The 23,179-nt window shown below is 42.8% G+C and overlaps 2 protein-coding genes across 4 annotated transcripts; one reads left to right on the plus strand and one right to left on the minus strand.

Moving 5' to 3' along the window:
* Nucleotides 1–120: 120 nt before the first annotated feature.
* pcmt (protein-L-isoaspartate (D-aspartate) O-methyltransferase) lies at nt 121–12,437 on the minus strand. 2 transcript variants are annotated; one of them, XM_006626175.3, is made up of 8 exons: nt 12,048–12,437; nt 8,390–8,494; nt 7,493–7,524; nt 6,959–7,063; nt 5,133–5,253; nt 4,234–4,319; nt 3,764–3,933; nt 121–2,645 (listed from the first exon to the last, which is right to left on the minus strand). In XM_006626175.3, the coding sequence occupies exons 1-8, from the start codon at nt 12,226–12,228 to the stop codon at nt 2,633–2,635; spliced, it is 813 nt and encodes a 270-aa protein (XP_006626238.2). In that variant the 5' UTR covers nt 12,229–12,437; the 3' UTR covers nt 121–2,632. The 2 variants fall into 2 exon arrangements, with proteins under 2 accessions (XP_006626238.2, XP_015209475.1); XM_015353989.2 differs by having other exon boundaries at nt 3,713–3,933.
* On the plus strand, nt 11,115–23,116 carry nup43 (nucleoporin 43). 2 transcript variants are annotated; one of them, XM_069196144.1, is made up of 8 exons: nt 11,115–12,103; nt 18,223–18,345; nt 19,265–19,342; nt 20,247–20,409; nt 20,618–20,753; nt 20,978–21,129; nt 21,300–21,416; nt 22,454–23,116. In XM_069196144.1, exons 1-8 carry the CDS (start codon nt 12,101–12,103, stop codon nt 22,681–22,683), a joined length of 1,002 nt encoding a protein of 333 aa, XP_069052245.1. In that variant the 5' UTR covers nt 11,115–12,100; the 3' UTR covers nt 22,684–23,116. The 2 variants fall into 2 exon arrangements, with proteins under 2 accessions (XP_069052245.1, XP_069052241.1); XM_069196140.1 differs by lacking the exon at nt 11,115–12,103 and adding an exon at nt 17,033–17,266.
* The last annotated feature ends 63 nt before the right edge of the window (nt 23,117–23,179 follow it).

Raw genomic sequence — 23,179 nt, forward strand, 5'->3', positions numbered from 1 at the left:
TTTTGTAACAGGGTGAACATTTTGAATGGTACAGCCTTGTGAAATACAGGTCAAATTCTCCTGGAGCCTCCCGTCTTCTCTCAGGATGCTTCCAAATGAATTACTTCGAAAGAAAACAAATCTGGATTGTTTTTTTATTGACCAATATATACAGAGCTAAAAGATCTGTCCAATGCATACAAATTAAATAGTGTAGTTTCACTTGTAATTTAGAAGTTATAGCCCATTCCAATATTACAGCACTACAGAAGTGGAGCCAGTGAGCAGTTAGTCAGATAAAACCATCTTTAGGACTGTTGTATGAAAAGAATCACGTTTTCCTGTTTTTAACAAGGACTTGTTGCATATGGTAAACATTTACTACAATTTAAGTTTTCACCTGCTTCATACCATCAAGCAACAGTTAATCAGTTCTCATATACTTGACAGTTCAAAATGTTTTTCTTTTCATTTTGTTAACATCAAAAAGAGGTGTGACGAGCGTTGCGAGACAAAATGGTTTATAAATGGAACCTAAAAGTGTTCTGCCAGACAAGTACAGCACTGTTCTAGACAACACGGTCAACTTCAAAGAGCGTGGATCAGATGTACTCGTCTTCGGCAAGCTGTTTGCTCATCAAGCATCACATCCGTCTGCTTCACTGTTCAAGGTTTTCAGCTGCTGCATTTGCCAGTGCTGTTACTGTTCTAATTATTGTTAAATGGTATTTATAATATAAATCCTTTAAATATAAATGTTGGATGTAGCTCACCTTTGAATTGTGAGATCTCGGTGTGCTTGGGCATTAAAAAGATGTGCAATATTCTACGACTTTTCACTGAATTCAACAGTTTAAACTTTTCCTGAGTTCAGTGGTTTCATATCTGAAACTACATAACCTATCTCAACGTCAGATTAAATTTCTAAAATGCAAATTTCGTTAAAGGCATAAAAAATGAATTCAACTGCAGATATGAGACCTCGTAAATCAACCAGATGCAAGATCAGGCTGAACTAAAATGTATATTAAATGTATATTGGCCTATTAAGCATGGTATTGTAGCTCTGGCTTTATGAAAAAATTGCAAACCTGCTATCATAGAATATCATCATGCAAAATTTTATACAAATTAGATTTAAAAATTTATTTGTAGGCACTGCAAACTGTCAAGTTGTGCTGAACTGTTGGGAAAATCTTAATTTAAACTATTTATAAAACTTATACTGGCAAAATAGAATAGAAATACCGATATCCATCTAGAAATAACTGCAATTTCCATGGTTTTATGGGACAGCTGGACTAAAACCAATTGTTTCCATACATCAGCAATAACAATTCAGAAAGAAAACATTGCTCAGCACATTCATGGGTCATCCTCAGTTTGGTTATTGCACTTGACCAAAGCTCACGTCATATTGCGCCTAGTTTTACTTTGCAATCATTTCCCTTTGCTCGATTGAAAAGCCTTGAAATCGCTCTGAAAACAATCTGCAAGGTCAAAGCCAGGCATTGTGATTGCTAGGCCCCAGTCTCTCTGGTAACAGGGCTCGCCTGCTGGCTTGAACTGCACTGGAGCTGGAAGAGTCACTCAAGACTGCCAGCTCCTGTAATAAAGGAGAAGGTTTCTCAGTTCACCTTTATTTCCAGAAATGAAACGGCCCACTTCCACGGATGACACGTGGTAGCACTGCACACAGACAAGACAAAATAAATAAAGTCTTGGTAAAGTGCTGATTGTTACTTGTTTTCATAAGCAACACATTAAAATTGCAACCAGCTTCTTTAGCCATAGATGTAAAAACAGTAGACATTTGCTTTGAGTTCAGATTTATTTGGCAAAGCAGCACTGAATTATATTACCTGTTACTTGTACACAGCATGTTACTAGTCATGTAAATTATAGTCTGCAGCCAATTCAATACAGCAAAAGGAAGAGAAAAGCAAAGAGCTGTGAGAAACCCGTAATGCAGTGTATAAACAAGATTTTTCAGCCGTCAGTCTGTACAGGAGGGTTGACAGAAACGGTAACTATAACACCATTTATGTACTGTGAGACTTTGTGCTGTGTGTTTGTGCCATACAGATTAAATGACAGAAAGCTGTACTTGCTGCATTCCGCTGTTTAAATATTGTAAGCTGGAAAAATGCTGAAAAATGTCAATATTAGCGCTGAGCAACAGAGATGTCTGCATCTAGAAATCTTGGAAATGCGCATAGTGTTGTAAGGTGCACATCAGCGAGTTATAATATAGGCTTTACACACTGCACAAAAACAGTCCAAAAATAAGGAAATATGGTTTTCTCCAACTTAACTAGAATGGAACTAATTGGATGAGAACTAAATTTTAATCATTGATACTTATTTTATCCACAAACTGACAAAGTCTGTACCCTGCATCTGCCTCCAATGAAAACAATAAAAGAAAAAGCTCCCAAATGCAAACTTCTTTTGTGTTAAACTGCTACCAGTCTATCTTTGAGATCCACACCATTTTTTTTAACACTTGGGGGGAAAAAAAAAGTCCCAAAAACAAGCTTCAACGCGTTCCTTTTTTTGTTTTGTTTTTCTTGAAATCCACCAGCTGCTTGAAAAGGGAAAAGTCCACTCAGGTTAACACTATAGTGCAGGACATGGATATGCTGAGGCTGCTTCACAGTTCATCCCTGAAAGAAACACAAAGACAAAGCTTTAAAACTCCAGCGTCGGCCCCCTCACTGCCATCACAGTGCAAACAGGCTCAGCACCTCTCCAGCCACAGCCCGCAACAAAAGAACTGACATTCACAATGCCATCTATGAGCAGTGCCACTGGCATAAAGCTGTGAAAATTTAAACTCTCTCATTTAGAAAAAAGCACTGGATGATATTTAAAGGTGTATGTCAACAGGAACGGAAATATTTCAGTCTAGAGCAGCCCAGTCATTTTGGGGTTATTGAAAATCCATTTGCCTCGTTTTCGCACGCATGTTCTTACAAAGACCATTCAGTCCTGTTCCTTACATGCGTGAGAATGCTCAGTTTAGCACTGAAATGGTTAATTCAACAGGTAACTGTAGGACAAATGGATTTCCACGCCACCCCACGCAAGCGCGGAGTTCAAATCCTTTGGAGATGAAGCTCAGGCACACAGGCTGATGAGCGATAATACAAGGCCTGTGGAATGAAAACTGGTTTCTATTTTGTCCCAAATGTTCTTCTAGTTTTATTTTTAGTTTCAAAACTGTCTCAACCAGGCCAAATCAAGATAGCGTAATACTGATGGGTTTTTAAAGGTGGAATGGGATTATGAATACTTTGATAATCATGTGTTTTTTCCATTTTATTTCGACAGGCGACTGTCAGAGCTAAGAAAAGTTCCATCATAGCTCATATCATATCATAGTTCATAAATCATAAATCCCTTCTGGGACAGGCGATCCGAAATATTGCAAGGGCTCAGCAAAGATGGCAAGAATTGTAAAACATGCCGTAACGTGGTGCAACAGTAGTCTCATCTTTAAAGAAAATAACACCAACAATACAACAGAAAAAAAACCCAAACGCAATCCACGGGCCATGTTAAGGAGGTCAATCAACACATTCCCAAACAGTCTGAAAAACGACTGGTACATTAGTTTTGGTCAATTCAAAAAGTGCAGCCATTTGCCATGGTATGGGGTAGCAAAAAATGATAACAAGCAGCAAACGCAGCCCTTGTGATCTATTATCTGCTCCAATCCACACCATTTCACCTTGGCGACTCTCTGCAGGAGAAGAAAGAGTGAGTAGAAAGTCACTTCCACCTGGACCACTGCTTGTCTTTGTCTGTTAAAGGCACGTAAATCACTCCCATGAGAGGCTTCATTTTGGTGCTGCCGTCCCCCAGCTTGTCGTACTGCTCCAGCATCTGGTTTCCACCCGCGGGGCCCACGGGCAGGATGAGCCGGCCGCCCGGCTTCAGCTGCTCCAGGAGCTGAGGCACAAAGAGCAGACGGGCGGGTCGCCCTCAGCATGCGGCTCGGATGGCACTCCCAAAATAACCTGGGGGCGCCATTTTTAGTCTAGCGCTCGCGTGCAGGGACAAATGAACCACAGGCAGGGGATCGAGGACGGGGTACAGTGAGCGTACGACAGACTCTGGTTGGGGGGGGGAGGGGGGAGGAAGGACTGTGAAGCCCGTTCTGGGAAGAATGCACGAAAGCAAAGAATGCAAACTAATCGATTATATTAAAAAAAAACTTCATTTTGGGGGCACTTCTGGCCAAGAACTTACTGCCTGAGGAACAGTCGGTGCTGCCGCCCCTACATGAATGGCGTCATAGGGTGCCTCCTCCGGAAAGCCCAGCCGGCCATCTCCAACTGCAATACAGGGCAGAGCAACACAAGTCCTGTGACGGGAGCTTGACGAGGGTGTTCATCTGATGTGGTCTAACACAAAGCTGATCACCAGAAGAGCACTGCAGTGGCTCTGTGGCTCAGGATCTGCGCCTGTGGCTGGAAGGTTTCCGGTTCAAATCCCGCAGCCGGCAGAGGAATCCTACTGTACTCCGTTGGGCCCCTGAGCAAGGCCCTTCACCCCAGCTGCTCCAGGGGTGCCGTACAATGGCTGACCCTGCGCTCTGACCCCCAGCTTCTCTCCCTGTCTGTGTGTCTCATGGAGAGCAAGCCAGGGTATGCAAAAAGACAAATTCCTAATAAAAGAAACTGTAGATGGCTAATAAAGTGATCTTATCTCTCTTGCGACAGGGAACGGAGCTTGCGCAATTAGGGTTTTGCAGTTTGTGTGCGTCCGATTCTGATTTCTCAGAATTCATATGGCAAGAACTACATCTAAAAACAGAACAGCTGGGAGCTGATAAAACTGCAACGATTAGTCAACGCAAAAGCTCCATCACGTATAAAGAAAATAGCCACACCTGAAGATCGCAGGGGGAAACCATGGAAGTCACATTCCACAAAAACAAAGCCCCTCCATCACCTTTAATTTTCAGTTGGCTGTGCAAAATGTTTTTTATTAATTAACCCCTCTTCCAGTGGGGTTTCAATGGTAATGTACTATGAAAGATTATACGATCTCTACATCATTTTCATTCGAACCTGTACAAGATGATTTCAGTATTACACATCTATGTTAATTTCATATACAATTCAATATATGGTGCATTTACTTACCAACCAATTTTACTCTGCCTGATGTTATTAAGCTGGGATCATCTTTCTTAACATTGTTTATTGAATCATCAACAAGTTCTTTAATATGATCAATTCCTATGACTTTTCCTTTGGGGCCAACCTGTAAAACAGAACGATTATTGTTCTTGTCAGCTGAGATTTCATTCCAGGTACAAAATGCATTCTGCATGCACTACGCTTTCCAACATTTTCTCCCACACTCCAGTGCACAATGCTTTCAAATCCCACTCTGACTTCATTTGAATGTGTTAAGAGTGCAAAATCACCCACCAATATGTAAATGATCTTTCTCTGATTCTACATTGAGTGATCATTATTGAGGCAAATGTTATTCTGTATTCATCAGTCTCCAGCCAATCCCAACCACCTGACGGGCCTCGCAAAGATTATCAGAACTATAAAAAACTCTGCTGCTGATGCACACAAAAATGTCTGGTTAAGGGCTCATCGTGAAACCGCTCGAGGCTATCACGTAAAATACAAAGAGAACATGGTAGATGATATAACAAATGCTGTGATGTGATTATTATGCTGGTTTAAAACAAGCAGTAGGTCTCAAATAACATTTCTCATAAACATTAAATCAAAATTGAAAAGGTCTAATTAAGGCGATAATAAAAGCTTACATCTAGGTGCCCAAGCAAATATCACCGATCTCCCATATGGCTAATATGATGAAGCCATAAGAGTGCACATTGGGCACCACTTTTCAGAGATTGTTAGGTCATATTTGGCTATTTAGCGGACTAGGACTGGAAACTGGCAGGCTCCCCCAGGGCTGGCTGCATTTGAGATCCATGTAGTTTCAAGCCAGCCTCAGCTTGCTGTGTACAACAGCGATTGCTACGCCCGGGTGTGTGGTCACACTTGCAGCGTAGCCAGTGATGACCACATTAGTCATCTCCGCAAATGACGCCGTCTGTGCGGCAGGTTCGCATTGTGAAGAGAGAGGGCCACGGGCACACACTGTGGAGGACGCGTTTACTTTCGCACTCCTGTGCTCTTACAAGTGCTTGCAGCAGCCAGCCCAGCTGAATAACAGCTGACTTGAATGGTTAGTTAGAAAACAACAGATGTAAGATTTGGAAAAACCCTTCTCCAAGAGTGGACCACCAAAATGGAGGAAGAGGGAAAAGAAGAGAAACGCAGCTCATAAAGATGTTGATTTGTTTTTCAGGAAAGTGAGGACAAGGGGGTGTACAGAAATACATTTATAGATATCCACACAGTGGGTGTGTCAAGGCAATTTCTACAGAAATAAGTGCAAGTTCTAGATTCCCCTGCTATACATTTAGAGAAAGTAACACATCCAACCCCTTAACATTACACTTTAATCAGCAATTACGCTGAAATGAACAGCTGAAGGTTAGATAGTTGTAAAAGAAGACTAATACTTTTCATTTGCATACAAAAACCCTAACTTAAAACATAACCACAAGCGCTACCTAAAATACTGTACTAAACAGTGACCACTAAAGGCCATGCCTAAACTTTCGCTTTTCATCTTTCACATTAAGGTAGATTTTGACATCCAGCACAACCAAATGACAACAAAATGCCCTTTTTCCCCCAAAATGGAGACACCCACAGGGGCAAATGACCACCAGAATGTTGTACCAGCAATTGAAAGTGAAGTTAGCAGCTTGAAGGGGGCAGTTTGAACAACAAAAACTATTCGCAGAGACATCTTGTTTGCGCCGTATGCATGTTCCTAAGCATCATGCACTTACAGTATGAGCCCCTATTTTTGAAATGTGGGCGTGAGAGAACGTCACCCCTGAAAACATTATTACGCACTGACTCACCATCCGCGCAAAGCAGACTGACAAGATCCCACTTCCTGATCCAACATCTAGAGCTTTTGCTCCTTCATACAGCTGATCATGGAGAAGTTCCAAAGCATATGCATGCTGCAATAGATAAAGCAAGCTGTGTGTCATATCCGTCTTAAAGGCCATTTCTAATACCATTTTATGCATTAAATTGCTGAAATTATGTTTTTTTTCCCCATTAGAAATCTACAGCTACACCTGCCCCACAGATTCAGTACAACTAAACAAAAAATACAATCATTTAAAATACTTTTCAATGCAAACGTTTAAAAAAATGTTAAATCTGAAACTTAAATATTTCGTATTTATATTTGGGTAAGATACAGTATTTACTTTGCTATCAGCTGTAAAATTAATCCATGGATTTTTTTTAAAATAAACAAATAAACCACTGCGGTTCAAAATGAAAAAGTGAGTAGGTGCGAAAATCCTCTGATACAGAGCAGCACATCAGTGGATAGACTAAAAACAATCTGCAGCCTTTTAAGAGCAATCATTAAAGCTTACCATGTGAGGAGCACTGATAGTTGCTTGGAAACCTGTAAGCAAAAAAAGTTTGGCAAATTATGCCTTATAACAAATTATACAAATATACAAATGCAGCATTCCACAACTATTTTAGCCAATAGACTTGTATTAAGCAGGTAGGACAGATAAACAGTCATATAACATCAATATTGTTATTTTAATTACTGAAACTTGTTTCTGGTTGTACTGGATTTTTGGAAATGCATAGCAAATTCATTATCTATGCCAGCTCCGGTTCTCTTAAATTAATCTCAACTGATTTGTAAGCAGTCTCCGTTCTGTATGACTGCAATGTTTTTTTTTTTAATCTCCGAATTAATTTTACCATAGAGGGTCATCAAAATATCTGAACTGAAATTAGCTGAAAGAGATGCCCATCTGTGTGCAATGTGTAGAAAGCCTCAACTCTTGTTTCTTTTGACAGTGAAATGGTTGGGATTATCTGAGCTTCGAGCAGGCTTGCCAAATACATGACGGTCAATCAGAAGTCAAAAACAAGCCTTTAAAAGTCAAGGAATAGCTCATGTTTAAATTTATATGACAAAAATGCATTGACTTGCTATGAGAAGGCTTGCTTTCTGTGTGCCAAAACTACTGTCAGCCACTCCCAGAAAACTCCTGCTACCACTAAGACTGCTAGTACTTCTGAAAAGAAATTAGTTAGAAAAAAACAGGCTGTGATATAGAACATTATTAAAACAAAGTAGTTCAGGTGGGGAGCTGCGTCAGCAGGCGAAGGCTGCAAAATAACAAGTAACAGGTTTATTCCCTGCTGGAAAGGGAAGAAAGGAAACACAACGTTTTCAGCTGTGGAGCCTTCTTCAGGTGAGAGCAAAACACTGCCACTGTATTGATCGACGTTTCAGATGTATTTACCTATTGACTGGGGGGAATCCATGTAAGGATTACATTTCGCAAAGTGTGCCCGGTCAGTAGCCAGCATGACTTCAAACACTTTATCTGATTTAATGATCCCATTTTCTGTAGAGAGAAAAAGAGAAACAGATATTTCCTGCAATCGCACGTCTCCCATCCCTTTTCAAACCTCCTGCCTGCCCGATGTCTTGTCATGTGGGCCTGGTGATTACTCTCTCTCCATGACTTACTGTACTGCTGACACCTCCTGCCTTACATACCAACCATGGAGCCCGGTAATGTCTTCTGGGTTTGTATTTATTAAAAAAAAAAATAATGGAAACAAACTAATAAATGTCAATAATTTCAATTTTTGTCATTAAATGCAGAGTACAGCACTGAATTCACCCTTAATTATAGGAGCAGTGGCTCTGTGGCTCAGGATCTGCACCTGTGGCTGGAAGGTTGTCAGTTCAAATCCCGCAGCCGGCAGAGGAATCCTACTGCGTTGGGCCCCTGAGCAAGGCCCTTAACCCCAACTGCTCCAGGGGCGCTGTACAATGGCAGACCCTGCGCTCTGACCCCAGGCTCTCTCCCTATCTGTGTGTCTGTGTGTCTCAAGGAGAGCAAGCTGGGGTATGCGAAAAGATAATTCCTAATGCAAGAAATTGTAAAGGGTTAATAAAGTGATGTTATTATTATTATTATTATTATTATTATTATTATTATTATTGTTATATCATGGCCTCTTATTGGTAACTCTAAATATCTTTCTTTAGGGGTTAAATAACCTCTATATACAACATTTTAAAAAGAAGAGGTGCCTATATTACAATTATGTAAACAAAACGTCAGTCAGGAGACTTAGTCATGAAATACATAGGGGCAACAAAATGACAAAATAAGCACAGGTATAAAGAAAAAAAGCCTAGGAATTAGACTACGCCACTTAAATGTTAAATTGTCTTGAAATGAGAAAACTCAAAAGCTTGCATTTAAAAACATGTTCTTTCAAAGGCACAACTGTACTGTTCTACCTGTTTGAAATTAAGACAAAAGTTAGTCTTCAAATCGAAAAGTTTCCTGTGTACTGCAACTAACGCTGCAATTATTTCCAGATTACAAATGACACATCACAAAGATACCCCATATTTTATGGGTAAGATGTAACTCGGCTTTCACAATCACCCCAACTAGCTATACTCAAAACTGAGATGTAATAAAACAACACGGGGAATTAAACAAATAGCATTTGAGGCATTTTAATGCCCATTAGTACAGTATGCACTCAGTAATTTGGGTTAGTAATGCATACATTTCAATCAATTAAGAAAGTCAAAAAAACATAACCCCTTATGATTTTCCTAATGTATGAAAAATTAAAGTTATGCCGCCCTGGAAAATAAAAGCTCATCACTCAAATTCCCAAGGGTCAAGCACCAGATGTGGTAACTGGGTATTTCATTTTTCCAAGCTGTGAACAAGAGGGTGGTTTTCCTCCATTTAGCTGCTGTACCACAAGAAGTGTCACCCCAGATCCCCTCTGGTTCTCTCAACCACAGAGACTGAACATTTGAATAAAATATTCATATTTTCTGGCATTATATGCACTGTATTTGTTTTACAAAGAACTCATTTTTTGCATGTATAACACGTCGAAACAAAGTAATAACATTTTCTCTTCTTAATGCAAAGAGATATTCACTTGATTAACTTTGGTGTTCGTTTGCTTGACTGAAAAAACAGCGCAGACACTGTGACAAAACGCCTAAGCTTAGCGTAACAGTACTCTTTACAGAATATTCTGTCACCACAGTCAGCTGCACCTGAAGGAAAAGCTCCTATCTGAACACAGTAAGACCCTGCTGTAGTACATATATAAATATAGCCCACTAAACATCCACAGTCAAAGGTGATACAGAGACTTGAAGTGTAAGTTACACGATGATCTGGACTTTATATAGAGAACTTGCTGATCTGAGATGACCTTCTATGTCCAGAAACTCCTCCCTCCCTCCCTCCTGATAGCTGCAGTGGAGGGCCAGACCACAGTGACAGTGCATATTCTTCCAACACTCACTGTACACCCAGCTCCTGCAAAGCAGAGGGACTACGCAGGGAAGCTCACATGCAAGACAAAGCACTATTTTGGAAGCTACATCAAAACAGCAATCACAACCAATTCAGCACTGTGCTGAAATGAGTCATACAATAAAGATATGTTGGTTAAAAGACTACAGGATAGCGCTACTACGCTATACTTGAACCTTTTGCAGAATGCCCTTAGTCTCTCCTGTATTCTGTTTTTCTGAAGAACCCCATGTTTATTTTTTAGCTGTGCCCACCTTGGAAAGCTCGAGCCTGAAACGTGTGGGTTTGACAGATCGGATCCCTCCTGGGTGGGTGACTGCGAGAGCACCACTTGCTTGACGCGTGGGTTTGCTCCGGTCTCTCTCTCGTTCCGACATCGCAGAAATAAAAACATGCAGCCAGCTGTCACCAGCGGCCCGTACAGGGCGCACTTCACCTCACATCCCTTTGTACGGCACGCAAACGAGATCTGGAAACATCCTCCAGCATCACCCACCCTTCTGGCCGACGTCGACGTTGTCGGTTAGAAACCCAGGAAAAAACAAACCTCTAAATCTTAAAACACGACTATTGTGAGCATCATCATCGCCGAGTATAACTCGGGTTTGGCTGGAAAATGCATTTGAGGTCAGGGTTTTTTTTTTTCTTTCCTATTTGAGAGTGTCCACATTACCCGGACTCTGCCAGGTTGTGTGTACGGTCTGCGCAGCGTGTGCTTCGGACTTTGCGCCTCAAGGAAAGCGCCGGCCCGCAGGTGAACAGGGCGCTGCGCTATGATACCGGGGTGCACCTGCCGCCTGCTACACCCCGGCTGCAACACGAGCCACGCGTGCCAAACCCCACCGACACGACAGGGACACGACAGGGCCACCCCCCGTCCCGGTGACCGCTGATATGCGGCTCTCTTAACGCTCAAGGGTGCGCGAACGTGGCTCCCTGCACTGGACACGGGGGATAGCCGGCTGCCAGGCAATCATTCAAAGCGACTCCCCTGTCCGAGGTTTGTGCGCACTGTGCAAGCCGGGCAGACTGGCACAGCAAACGAACCCCTTCCCGCGGCAGGTGGGTAACGCGGACGGCGCAGCTCTCTTCTTGCACGCCGGCGCAAACGGGCGAAAACTAACTTTGCCAAGACCCCACGCAGGCACCACTCGCGTTTTGCCGCCGCCGATATGCCTGCAGCCGCGAGATGCCCGGTCAGCTCCAAACGTGCCTTTTTAAGGTTGCGTCACGAATGCTGGCATGCCCCGCTCCGGAGAAACGGTCTCCGAGCTATTTCTTTTAAAAGAAAACAACGCGGCGGCGGCGGCTGCAGACGCGGCTGGGCTCCGGCGTTTGAGGGGCTGACACGCCCCTTTCCCCCGAGCTGCCGACACGCCGAGATGTTTTTCCCCCCCGCCACCATCCAGGCTGGACCGCTACACCACCGGCAGCGTTACCGCCAGTCCGCCCCCCCAGCCGGGTACCACCGAGACCGACACCGCGGTCCGGTCCGACGTGCGTCCGGACCCGCAGCGGGAGGCGGCGGCGGCGGCTGTGAAGGGCCGGCTCCCCCCGGCGGGGCCAGCCCGCTCCGCGGCGGACTTACTGCGGAGGTTGTTGACGAGCTCAGCGTGGCTGGCGCCTCCTGACTTCCAGGCCATGGTGAGACACACTCTGCGGATCAGGTAGAGAGCGGCTGTCAGTGCCGCGCCTGCGCACACGGCCTTGCCCACGACGCTGACTACTTCCAGCGCGGACGGCGTGACGTCACCGGCGCCGCCCGACATGGCTCTGCCCCCCCGCGACGCGCGTCCCCGCCGCCGGGGGAGTCGGCCGCCGTGGGCCGCTGCCCTGTCAGTGCCACCGCGGTGACCTGAGCAGCCGTGCGGTGCGGTGCGCTGGCTTGCAGCTGCGTGCGGGCCGGACGCGGTTCCGGCTGTTTATTATTAATCGTCTCGGACGGGCGGCCTCGCAGGCTGTGCCTCTTTCCTCCACCAGGCGGAGCGAGTGTGTGTGTGCGCGCTCCCGCGACGAACACGTGATGCCGCTTGGGGGGTTTTTTTTGGGTCTCGGCGGATGACCGGGGCAGTGGGGGGGGGGGCATCTATTTAAAAGCACGGTTTGTAAATGCCTGGTTGCAAATGTGAGTGAGACAACCATAAGGGCAAGGCCGTTACGGCGTGAGCCCAAGAGCTAGACATCCCAAGTCCACCGGGTCACAGCCACAGACACTGGTTCTTTCAAACCCCACTGCGGTTTCTATCTGGACGATAAAACATAAGCTTTTCCCTTACTGCCCCCCTTCACTTTTAATGGAACACGAATCGGACCACATTAATAAAACCCAGCTGGAGAAATGAAAACTGTGAAGTAAACGTGTGTGTGTACGCAACACGATCGATTTGATGTGAACTTTAAAACAACCGTGGGAGCAGCAGGTGCCTTTAGGTAAGATATTCCACACATTGATTTTTCATTAAAAAAAAAATCAGCATGGTCTGATATACCATTTCTTATGGCCGCGAGTGTTGAAAATATATAAATACATAACAGAATAATATCACTGTTCAATCTGTGGACTAGTGTAGTCTGCGCTATTTTGCTAGAAAAAAACCGTTTGGCAACGATCTGGGAGCAGCGTCCTAGTCGTGGATGATCCTGTGGTTGGTACTCAGCTCAATGCTTAAGAAATACGCCAGGTCGATCGCTGCTGAAATGAGTCCTCACAGGTAAATATGATCATGTTTTCAAATGCAGACGGAACACCTGATGCCCTCTAGAGGATACCAAAGTGCAAGACTACAGATACTGCTGCTAAACTAAGCAATCCAGTACAGTACCAAGCGGAACACTGGGTCGGAAAGTTGTTGGTTTTCTTTACGTGCAAATTGTTGTACTTTGCCTGAGGTGTTGCCTAATTGATATCCGTGGATCATGGCCGTCCGGGGTAGTTGGATCTCCCCAGGGTTTTCCCGAAGAATACCCCCGACTTGTCGAAGAAATGAGGGGGTGTCTCTTGGGCCCCGCACTCCAGGTTTTGTTAACTCTGCGTGTTGTTGTTGTTGTTGTTGTTGTTGTTGTTGTTGTTGTTTGTTTGTTTTTGCCTCTGACTCTTTGCCCCGTGGTGGCTCTGCCCGAGAGCACCGGTTATGAGGGGGCTGCACACGTACAGCGCCGTGAAACAGCGGGGTGCCCATGGAGCGAGCCTTGGGCATTTTAAAACCGCGTTTTGCTCGTCTCTCGTTTGGTCAGGGTACCAGCGCCGTAAGAGCCAGCGGTATCATTGCCACGTGTGGTCCGCCCCAGCCTTGCTGTCAGCCGGGATGAACTGCCTGTACCATCTCCAAGACTTTCGACACGCCAGCTATATCGACGCTCTTATTGTTACTGGCCCACGGCCAGGGGCAGTGTACTGAAGAGCCGTCATCGATCACCTCTGAAAAGACCCTAATAAGAGTGTTTTCTTTAATAAACCCTACAGAAAATAAGACACTTTACCCCGTGTACGAATATCCTTGTTCCTCCATATCCCTTCTCCACTCTCAGAACCTCCCGTGTGGAGACCTCCCACCGTAAACAACAGAGAGAAATGATGCCCAGATGAGACTGATCACAGTGAAGAATCACTTCCTGTTTACTTATATGCATTTCCCTTAATTTCAGTTCACTTCCCTCCACAGAATCTGTATTTCAAGACTCACCATTGCATACAACGGGCTCTGCACTCTTCAGTGTGTGAGGTAGGGATGGCACCCCCCTTAGTATTCAACGTTTTTATTGTTTTTTCCGGGAAAAAAAAGAATGTCACACAGTGCCAAACCCAATAACAAACACGCGTGAACAATAGTCATGGCAAGACAAGCTGGGTCCCTGAACACACTGTGTAATTCCACCACTAATATAAAAAACAGGAATAAAGGAGTAGGAAAAAGGAAGCCAGAGATGTGGGAGAGATAAGCGTATGAAAAAGAGAAAAGAAAGAAAAAAAACTCCCTTTATGATTGAACCATGAGAAGTAGGTCTATTGATAAGATCACTTTATTAGCCATATACAATTTCTTGTATTAGGAATGTGTCTTTTCACATACCCCAGGTTGCTCTCCATGAGACACAGGGAGAGAAGCTGGGGGTCAGAGCGCAGGGTCAGTTGGGGTGAAGGGCCTTGCTCAGGGGCCCAACAGAGTAGGGTTTCTCTGCCAGCTGCAGGATTTGAACAAGCAACCTTCCAGCCACAGGCACAGATCCTTGGCCACAGAGCCACCTGCAGCTGGTTCGTTTACAAGGATGTATTTCAGTGCCCATGTACAGCAGGAGAGTTCGGGGCATTTTACAGGGTAGAACATAACACACAACAGAAATAAAGGCAAAGATCAACAACGTGGACAAGGAGGAAAGGCAAACACTAATTAAAAACCTGACTAAACCTGATAGGTGACTGGTCTAGATTTTAACTGTAAAAGACTGAACAGACACTTGTTCCTGTAAGAAGGTGGCCTCAGCAGAGAGTAAAACCCTGCTTGATACACAGCGGTAATGAGAGATGCTCAGGTGCTCTGTACTGTGGGGCTGGATGTGTTGGCTTTAAAAGTTAAAAGTAAACTTCTGAACTGGATACATTTGGGTAGAGGGGATCCAGTGAAGATGTTTCAGAATTGGGGGAGATGTCTTCACAGAGAACACGTTAGAAGTCGAGCAGCTGAGTTTTGGACCACGTGGAGCTTGTTTAGGGAGCTGGTCGGGAGACCACTGTAAAGGCTACTGCAGTAATCCAGCCGAGGTGTGACCAAGGCATGAATCAGGGTTTCTGCAGCAGTGTGATCAAGAAATTCAAGCAAATTTTCTGAGATGAAAGTAAGAGACTTTACAGGCGTCTTTTATTTGTGCATCATTTATTTGGGATAAAAAAGACCACCGGACAGGTGTCATTGGTGTACGGGGTGCTAGTTGAAAAATCGAAAGAATCGTTTGACTGTAGGCTTCAATCGTGGAAGACAGATATACAAGAAGACATCTCTGCGGAAGAGTGGAGTGAAACTTGTTTGAAAGCTCAGACTCAGACTGTGAATACTAGCTTAAAACTCTTACAGTATAAGTGGATACGAAGACTGTATATCACACTACATGAACTTCATCAGTTCTATCCTAATTAAATGCAAAGATAACAAAGGTACATTTTTTCACTGCATGTGGGAATGTCTGGTAGTTCAGGGTTTTTGGAAGAAGTATTGCATAGATTTTCTAGAGAATAATCGGGGTAACATCTAGAGAGTAAAGGCTTTAATTAGAGGAACTGCTTTATGAAAGGTATCACATTTAAGCCCTGTATATAACATGTATTTATGTTAAAAAACAAACACCTGGGTGACTTGTGTTTTGAATCACTGCCATTGTATGAGTTATTGGAACTGTCTGGATGTTTTATCACATTCTTCCTTTTTCTTTTCTGTTGTTTGGACATAGTTCATATTTTCTCATTTCATATTAAATATGGAAAAAACAATAAAGATATTGTTTTAAAAAAAGACCACTGATTTCTCATAGTAGGGCATACTTTTAGGCTACTGTTTCCAAGTTGTAGAGAATTTACTAAATGAGATTCATCTTCCCTGGGGTTTATTCACATCATCTCAGGTTTTATCATATTTAAATGGAGGACATTTCAGCCGGAAGTTCACTCACGCAGTTTGACATAATTGAAACATTGCATTATGGATTACACAAGATGTAAAGCTAAATTTCATCAGTGTAAAAATTAAAGCTGACACCAATAAGACTGCCTGATGGGGATAAATAGACTAAAACAAATAAGTGCTAGGGCAGAGCCTTGGGAGACACTTGAAGAGAATGGGGCAATTTTGATTAAAATTATTATCTGCAACAAATTGTCCCAGGTTTGACAAACAGACCAAGGCCGTCTCTGTACCGTATGTACCGGCTGGTTAAAAACAGAGGTCAAATGAGATTGTAACTGAATGGCGACTAGTTTCTTTATGATTTTGAATATTGTTGAGCATTTGAATACTACAATAAGTTTCCAACCAAACACTTAAGAACGCTTAAGATTAAGTCAAATGAACGATATCATTTCAGTAATAAGCTGCATGAACCTGATGAACATGGGATCTAGTGTTCATTTTAGTACGATACTAGATTGCGTCTATAGAAAGAGTTGGACCAACTCAGTTGGGTTCGTTGGAAGCGAGGACATTTTATTATGGAGCCGTGAGCTATTTTCAGCAACTGAAATTCGTTGCAACTGGTATTGACCTTGGTGGGTACTAATGGGGACACTATAGTGTAAAAATAGAAGACGGAATCTTCCTCGATAAGTACAGTCTTCAGTTTAGTTGCCATTGACCACCTGTTAAGCTTGTTGAAAATGTACGGAGACATACCATTACTGGTGTAAATAGTATATGTGATCAATTAAAGATGCCATTAACAGATGACATGAAACACAATATAGGAAATATAATAACAGAGCATATTTTCAATCTCATTCAACTACGATTTTGTAGATATTTTTCATGTTTCTGCAACCGTATTTAACCATGTGAACGACACTTGTCTTCGCCGAGGATCCGTACTCACGTGACCGTCTTGTGAGCCGGAAGAGGAGGAACTGACGGGATCCGGGGAGCCGCAAGAACAGTTCAAATTTAAATGATATTTTAATGTGAGCTACAACAATAAAATAGCATTTTAATGGAGTACATAAATGCCAAATTTGTGTCTCAGAAGATCAGTAAGACACGATGGAGACCGGTGTCTTCTGCATCCCTCCAAAAGCCAGATATATTCGCTACAGGGTCTTGGGATAACGAGGTAATTTATAGAGCTGTAATAAGCATGAAAGAAATGAATGGATGTCCTTTCGAAAGCAGTTTTGTTTTCGTAAAAATTATAAGTCTTTAACTCAAGACACGCCAGATTAAGACCAAGCGATAAAGCCGGTGTTATGTTACATTTCACGTTTTACTAGGTGGAAGTCGATCCTGTATCCCCAGCAGATTTGAGCACACTACTGTCGTTGCTTCCAACTCTTTCTCAGTTTTTTGTCTCTCGTTACATTGAAAACATTGAATATGTCTGACTTGATTTGGTTCTGTACTTCATTTTGTAATTGTAAGGCAACGTGGCTCCGTACGGGACAAGCCAATAGGCTCTACTGTTCAGCTTTACAGAGAAGTGAATGAAGCCGTCACAGCGGCAGTTATTAAAAATTCCTCACACTTACAGTATAGAGCGCTTTTCTGGACACTCCACTCAAAGCGCTTTACAATAAGTAGGATCCCCTCCACCCCCACCAGTGTGCAGCCACACCTGGATGATGTGAAGGTAGTACACTCCCCACACAGCCGCTCTCAGTGGGGAGAGCTAAGTAATGAAGTAATGGAGATTATTAGGAGACCGTGGAAAGCCCTGAGATTTTTAAGTTTTAATAACCACGGAGAATCAGGACCTCGGTTTTATGTCTCATCCGAAGGATGTCATTTTTTCTTTACACTATAGTGTCCCCGTTACTATACTGGGGTATCAGGACTACACAGACCGCAGGCTGAGCGCCCCCTGCTGGCTCTACGTATACCTCTTCCAGTAGCGGCCTTAGCTTTCGCAGGAGTCTCCCCACAGGTACTGGCCAGCCTCACGCAGCTGAGCTCCAGTGGGCTGCCAGCTGTGAGCTGCAGGCAGTTGTCATGGTCGAGGGGTGTTTTTACATGCGGGATTACCTGATAGAAAGGAATATCTTCTTGAATGCCACTTTTGCATCATTGTGCCAGGACAATAAAGTTTCCATATGGTCTGTGGGGGAGCTTAGCGTCACCAGCATGGAGGATGAGTTTGAAGGAGACCCCCAGCTACTGTGTGACTACCGACATGGCGGTGATGTCATGGACCTTCAGGTACACTTGTTCTTCATTCGTTTTTCTATCTGGAAATATGTTGTACATTGTTTTTTTACTACGATTGATCATTGGTCATTTTGAAAATTTCTAAAAAGGGGCAGTAACTCTATTTTCCTCTTTCATATTCTCTCAAGTGAGGTGAATAATGGAACTGTGGTATCTTAGCAGACAGTTTAGAATTTTCCACAGAAGGAGGTTTCAGAAAAAAACATGGAAGGGCAGTACTAGGGCCAAAAGACATTTTGTGGGAACTAGTATGAAACATCATTCATATTATGTATGATATCAGACACTTTGTGTTTATTCCTGCTTATGTTTGGCTGAAAATTCTAAAGTTGTATTCTCTTTTAGATTATGTCGTATTGATTGTATAACATGTCTAAAAGTAAACATTTTTGTGTGGATACAGAATTTGCCTCTCCCCAGGCAATGGGTACAGTACAATGGGTCTTGAGCATCAGAAGAAAATTCCTAGTTAACAGGCCATAAGTGACATTCCACCTTTCTTTGAGTACATTTGAAGTAGTAATATCAGGCACAACGTAAAATGTTCATACATTACTGTGTGATGCCGCGATCGCTCAATATCAAACAGCGTCACTGTTCCTCAACCTCGGACACATTTCACAATTCTTCCAGAAATGCTTTGTAGGAATGATGTTTTATTCCTGTGAATGTAATAAATCCTTTATTAATGTTGCTTTATCCTTTATTCTTCTTTCGATGTGTTACTGGAGGATTATGTAGGTCAGCCTTCAAAGCAATATACTTTTCTCTCATTCTCTGACCTATAAATGTTAGTTGTGAATTAAACCTTGGTATAGACTTAGCTTGGTTTACTCTTTTTTTATTCGTGTTTATGACCATTTTACATGCCCTGTAAGGCACATTTATTTTCTTGTGATGTTTCTTTTAGTTTCTGGACCATGAGAGAATTGTTACAGCTTCATCAACTGGAGCAGTTACCATCTTCCGACACCATCACAACAGCCAGGTAGATCTGTCTTTCCAATGCTTTCTTTCAGAGTTTAGACCTCATTCTGTTTTGTTCTTTCAGTTCAAAACTTTTTTTTTTTGGTTTTGCTGTCTTTCAGACTGTGTTTCTGTTTTACTACTTTTGTTCTCTTCTTTGAGATTCTCTGGAAATGTGCATATTCCAAAGAACATAATATTGAGTTTGATTGTAGTAAAGACGTTATTTCAGAATGTTAGAATAGGATCATGTTAAAGTTAATCTGACTCTGAGTTCTTCTGTGTTGCTTATCTTAGATCACCCTGGAGGGATGAAATTAACTTAGCTTTGGTTTTGAATTATATCTTTTACTCTCTGCTTCAGAAAAGCATGTTTGTGCATGTTACTGGCACTCCAAAATATAAATTTTTAATTCAATATTTTCATCATAACTAAGTTCCTCCGAGGTACAGTAGCTCGCCTTATCTCATGTTAACTCCCCGAATCTACTACATCGCTCTTCCCATCTCTTCACTTTGACTCTCTGAAATGATTCTCAAAATATAAAATGTAGATGTTCCCAATATGGGTCCTGACCTGCTGCTTGTATAACAGACCTGGACAGAAATGGCCTGTTGGCCTCAGACAAGCATGAGTCTTTGGAGTAAGATAGAATTACAGCAACTGAAAGGAGTTTCAGTTGTTTCCTGGAGGAAAAGAGTCTCTCTGAACTATCTCTGTTTATCTCTTTTTGTGTGATCTTTCCACAACAGGACTTTGGCAGTAAACATTCCATAAAAGTCAAGTTAAATCATAATGACAAACTACCTCAAAAAACAGGCAAACCTCCTCTGAAGCTGTTATGTTTGGATGATGGTGATGTTTTGTTTTGTTTTTAAATCAGGGATTACAAGTCAATCCTTTTTTCCAAAATGTTTTCCTGTAGACCCTCTCTGTGGCTCAGCAGTGGAGTCAGGCACACTCCTACTCCTGCGGCAGTGCCCCTTGTACAGGTGTGGTTTGCAACAGCCCAGAAATTGTCTCGGTTGGAGAGGATGGCCGGATAATTCTCTTCCGAGCGGACCATAAAGGAGTCATACGTACCATAGGTGTGTACAAATTCAAAGCTCACAGTTGTCTTGAAAACAGGTTTAATACATTTTTGATTTATTTATAAAAACGTGCATGCTTAGACATTCAAAGGTATTCAGTCTGCCATGCATTCATGTATACTGGTATTTGTGGTTGAAGAAGGAGCTGCTATTTAAACTGTTCAGTTCACCCACATTAACAGCGTATTTTCCTTCCTTTTCACAGACAATGCCGATAGCAGCACAATCCACGCTGTAACTTTCTTAAAGACAACAGAGGTCCTGACAGTCAATTCTTTTGGCCAGTTGAAATTATGGGACTTCAGGCAGCAGAGAAATGAACCATCACAGATTCTATCCTTGTGAGTTCACTGGTTGTTAAAAATACTCTCAATTAAAGTTTTGAAGAGAGCCTACGGCAGCTCACCATTTTTTAGAAATCTACAAAATATTGTTAACCCCATATTTAATTTTTGTGAACATATTCAGATTTGAGCTATAATAGGCAGGCTTGGAATGCACATTATGGAAAAAATGGAATGCATAACTACGTTCTGTTAATCTCAGCTGTTTTTCCACCTTACAGAACTGGAGAGAGAGTGCCCCTACACTGTGTAGACAGACACCCCAACCAGCAGCACATAGTGGCCACTGGGAGTCAGGATGGCGTGCTGTGCATCTGGGATGTCAGACAGGGAAGCATGCCATTTGCGCTGATGGAAGCACATTCTGCTGAAAGTTAGTAATGGCTTTACTTTGTATCAGCCCGTCTGTTTTTTAGCGAACCGCCAGATACTTTTAATACCTTTCCACTAGATGACGGACATGCTGTGCAGACGTTATGGTTGTTGTATTCGGTGAGTGCCGTAAAGGTAGGGAGAAACTAACGCTGCTCTTTTGCGTCCCAGTGTGGGAGGTCCACTTTCACCCCTCTAACCCGGACCACCTGTTCACGTGCTCTGAGGATGGCTCTCTGTGGCACTGGGAGAACTCCACAGGCACCGACACCCCCTCCTTCCTGCAAGGTAAGGGTCCCCGTTTGAAAAGGAGAGGGAGAGGCGCACACGTCTGTAACCGGGTTTTGACCGAATAGAGCCTCGTTTTTGTTAGGACGGAGCAGAAGGCTCAGACTCAACCCCTTCTTCATGGCGAGGAGCTCTTGTCATGTCATGTTCGGGTCTAAAAGTAATGCGTGCGCTACATGGTTTATAAAGGCCTCAAGTATAAAAGTTACTGGATAAATCTGAACAAGGAGTATCATTAAGAGGTACAAACGCACAAAATATTCACCACTTTTTTTTAATAAAAATTGCCTTAGAAGCATACAAGGGACAGTACAGCATTGCAGATGTATCATTCTGTCATAGAAGTATCATTTCCTGTACATCTGTACATCTATGACAGAAGTCACAAAGCATTGATTCCTGAAGCAGGAAGTTAATATCGGATTATATACTATTCTTTTCAGCCCATTCTTGACATTTATTTTCACCTTGGGTTCTCTGGAATGTGAAGGATAGGCAAAGCGCGACCAGTGCATTTCGATATCGAGATAAGAGAAGATAAAGATGACAAAGCTGACGTGCAGTATTCTTATACAAACAACCTCTTCTAGTAAAGTCACGTACATAACCAGTGCAGAAGACAAACTAAAAGACGTGATTCACTTCTTAGTTCTTTGTTTAGTTGTCCGAATTAAGAACTTAATAGCTTTGGAGCTTAAATAACATACTAGGAATAAGGAGTCACGGGGGTTAAATGATTTTGAAGTGAAATATCTTCAGTTTCAGAATATAATGCACTGCAGGACCTTTTCCTGAACAGGTGGTTTCTAACTCTGCGTGGGGTGGATCCTTGTCTCTCCTGGCTGTTGTTCCAAGTGAGATTTCAATTCCAAACAGCCTTGGTATTTATTTATTTAACTGAACAAAAGAAATGTAGATTAACACATTTCCACTGTTAACACTGCAGTTAGAATGTTAGGGAAGGTAAGGTAGAGCAAAAACCAGACGCTGGAATATTAATTTCAATAATAAAGGATTCATTTTTGTTTTCCGAAAAGGTGGGAGGAACACTACCATCACGTCACGCAGCACAGTTGCCCCTCACAGCATCAACCAGTCCTTGATTAGCTCCTGGCTGAGCAGTGACTCTTCCAAAGGCCGTCTGGAGACGACAAACATGCTTCCTGGCGAGACAATGTCTGTGAACAGTCTGGACGTGCTGGGGCAGCACCTGGTCTGTGGAACTGATGGAGAAGCTATTTATGTCAGCAGACATGTGCCAGTATAACAGAAGGCAGGCTTTGTTCTGTATTGGGGCCCTCAATAGCACACACTTCACTATTGCATCTGGTACTGGATGATTCCACACAGCTGTCTTGATAGTTAAACAACTGACTAGTCACTCGGGAACCACTTATAGAGAACATGCTTCTCAAGGCATCTTAAACAGTACTGGTCCTTTTCGGGCCGTAGGGATTTACAATTTCATCCTGTGCTCATCTCGCTAATATAAAGCAGCTGACAATTTAGTAAGCATGTCGAGGCCTACTGGAGTGTGCTGTTGAGGGCTGGAAGTGAGGAGCACTGTTCTGTTTAATCCCTGTCCTGTTTGGAAGCCAGGAAAAATAGTTCAGTAATGAAAACTGCAAAGCGAATAATTCTTTTTGTATCACTATTTTTTTTTAAATAAACAATCTTTGCAAAAAGCTCTTTGCATACAATGTTGATGTGGAAATGTATTTTTGTTAATAACCTTACATTATTTGCTTTTAAAGCTCGTTTTT

The sequence above is a fragment of the Lepisosteus oculatus genome, chromosome 2 (genome assembly GCF_040954835.1).
Source record: "Lepisosteus oculatus isolate fLepOcu1 chromosome 2, fLepOcu1.hap2, whole genome shotgun sequence".
Taxonomy (NCBI): Eukaryota; Metazoa; Chordata; class Actinopteri; order Semionotiformes; family Lepisosteidae; genus Lepisosteus; species Lepisosteus oculatus.

Bases quoted from the DNA above. Each gene is read 5' to 3' on its own strand.
- pcmt (XM_006626175.3), bottom strand. From the start codon at position 12,228: ATGTCGGGCGGCGCCGGTGACGTCACGCCGTCCGCGCTGGAAGTAGTC. The intron at 7,525-8,389 runs GTAAATACATCT...TTTTGCTTACAG, and splicing joins GGATTCCCCCCAGTCAATAG to GTTTCCAAGCAACTATCAGT. The intron at 5,254-6,958 runs GTGAGTCAGTGC...TCTGTTTTACAG, and splicing joins CAGTCTGCTTTGCGCGGATG to GTTGGCCCCAAAGGAAAAGT.
- nup43 (XM_069196140.1), top strand. From the start codon at position 17,147: ATGGAGTACATAAATGCCAAATTTGTGTCTCAGAAGATCAGTAAGACA. The intron at 20,754-20,977 runs GTGAGTTCACTG...TCCACCTTACAG, and splicing joins CCATCACAGATTCTATCCTT to AACTGGAGAGAGAGTGCCCC. The intron at 21,130-21,299 runs GTTAGTAATGGC...TTTGCGTCCCAG, and splicing joins GGAAGCACATTCTGCTGAAA to TGTGGGAGGTCCACTTTCAC.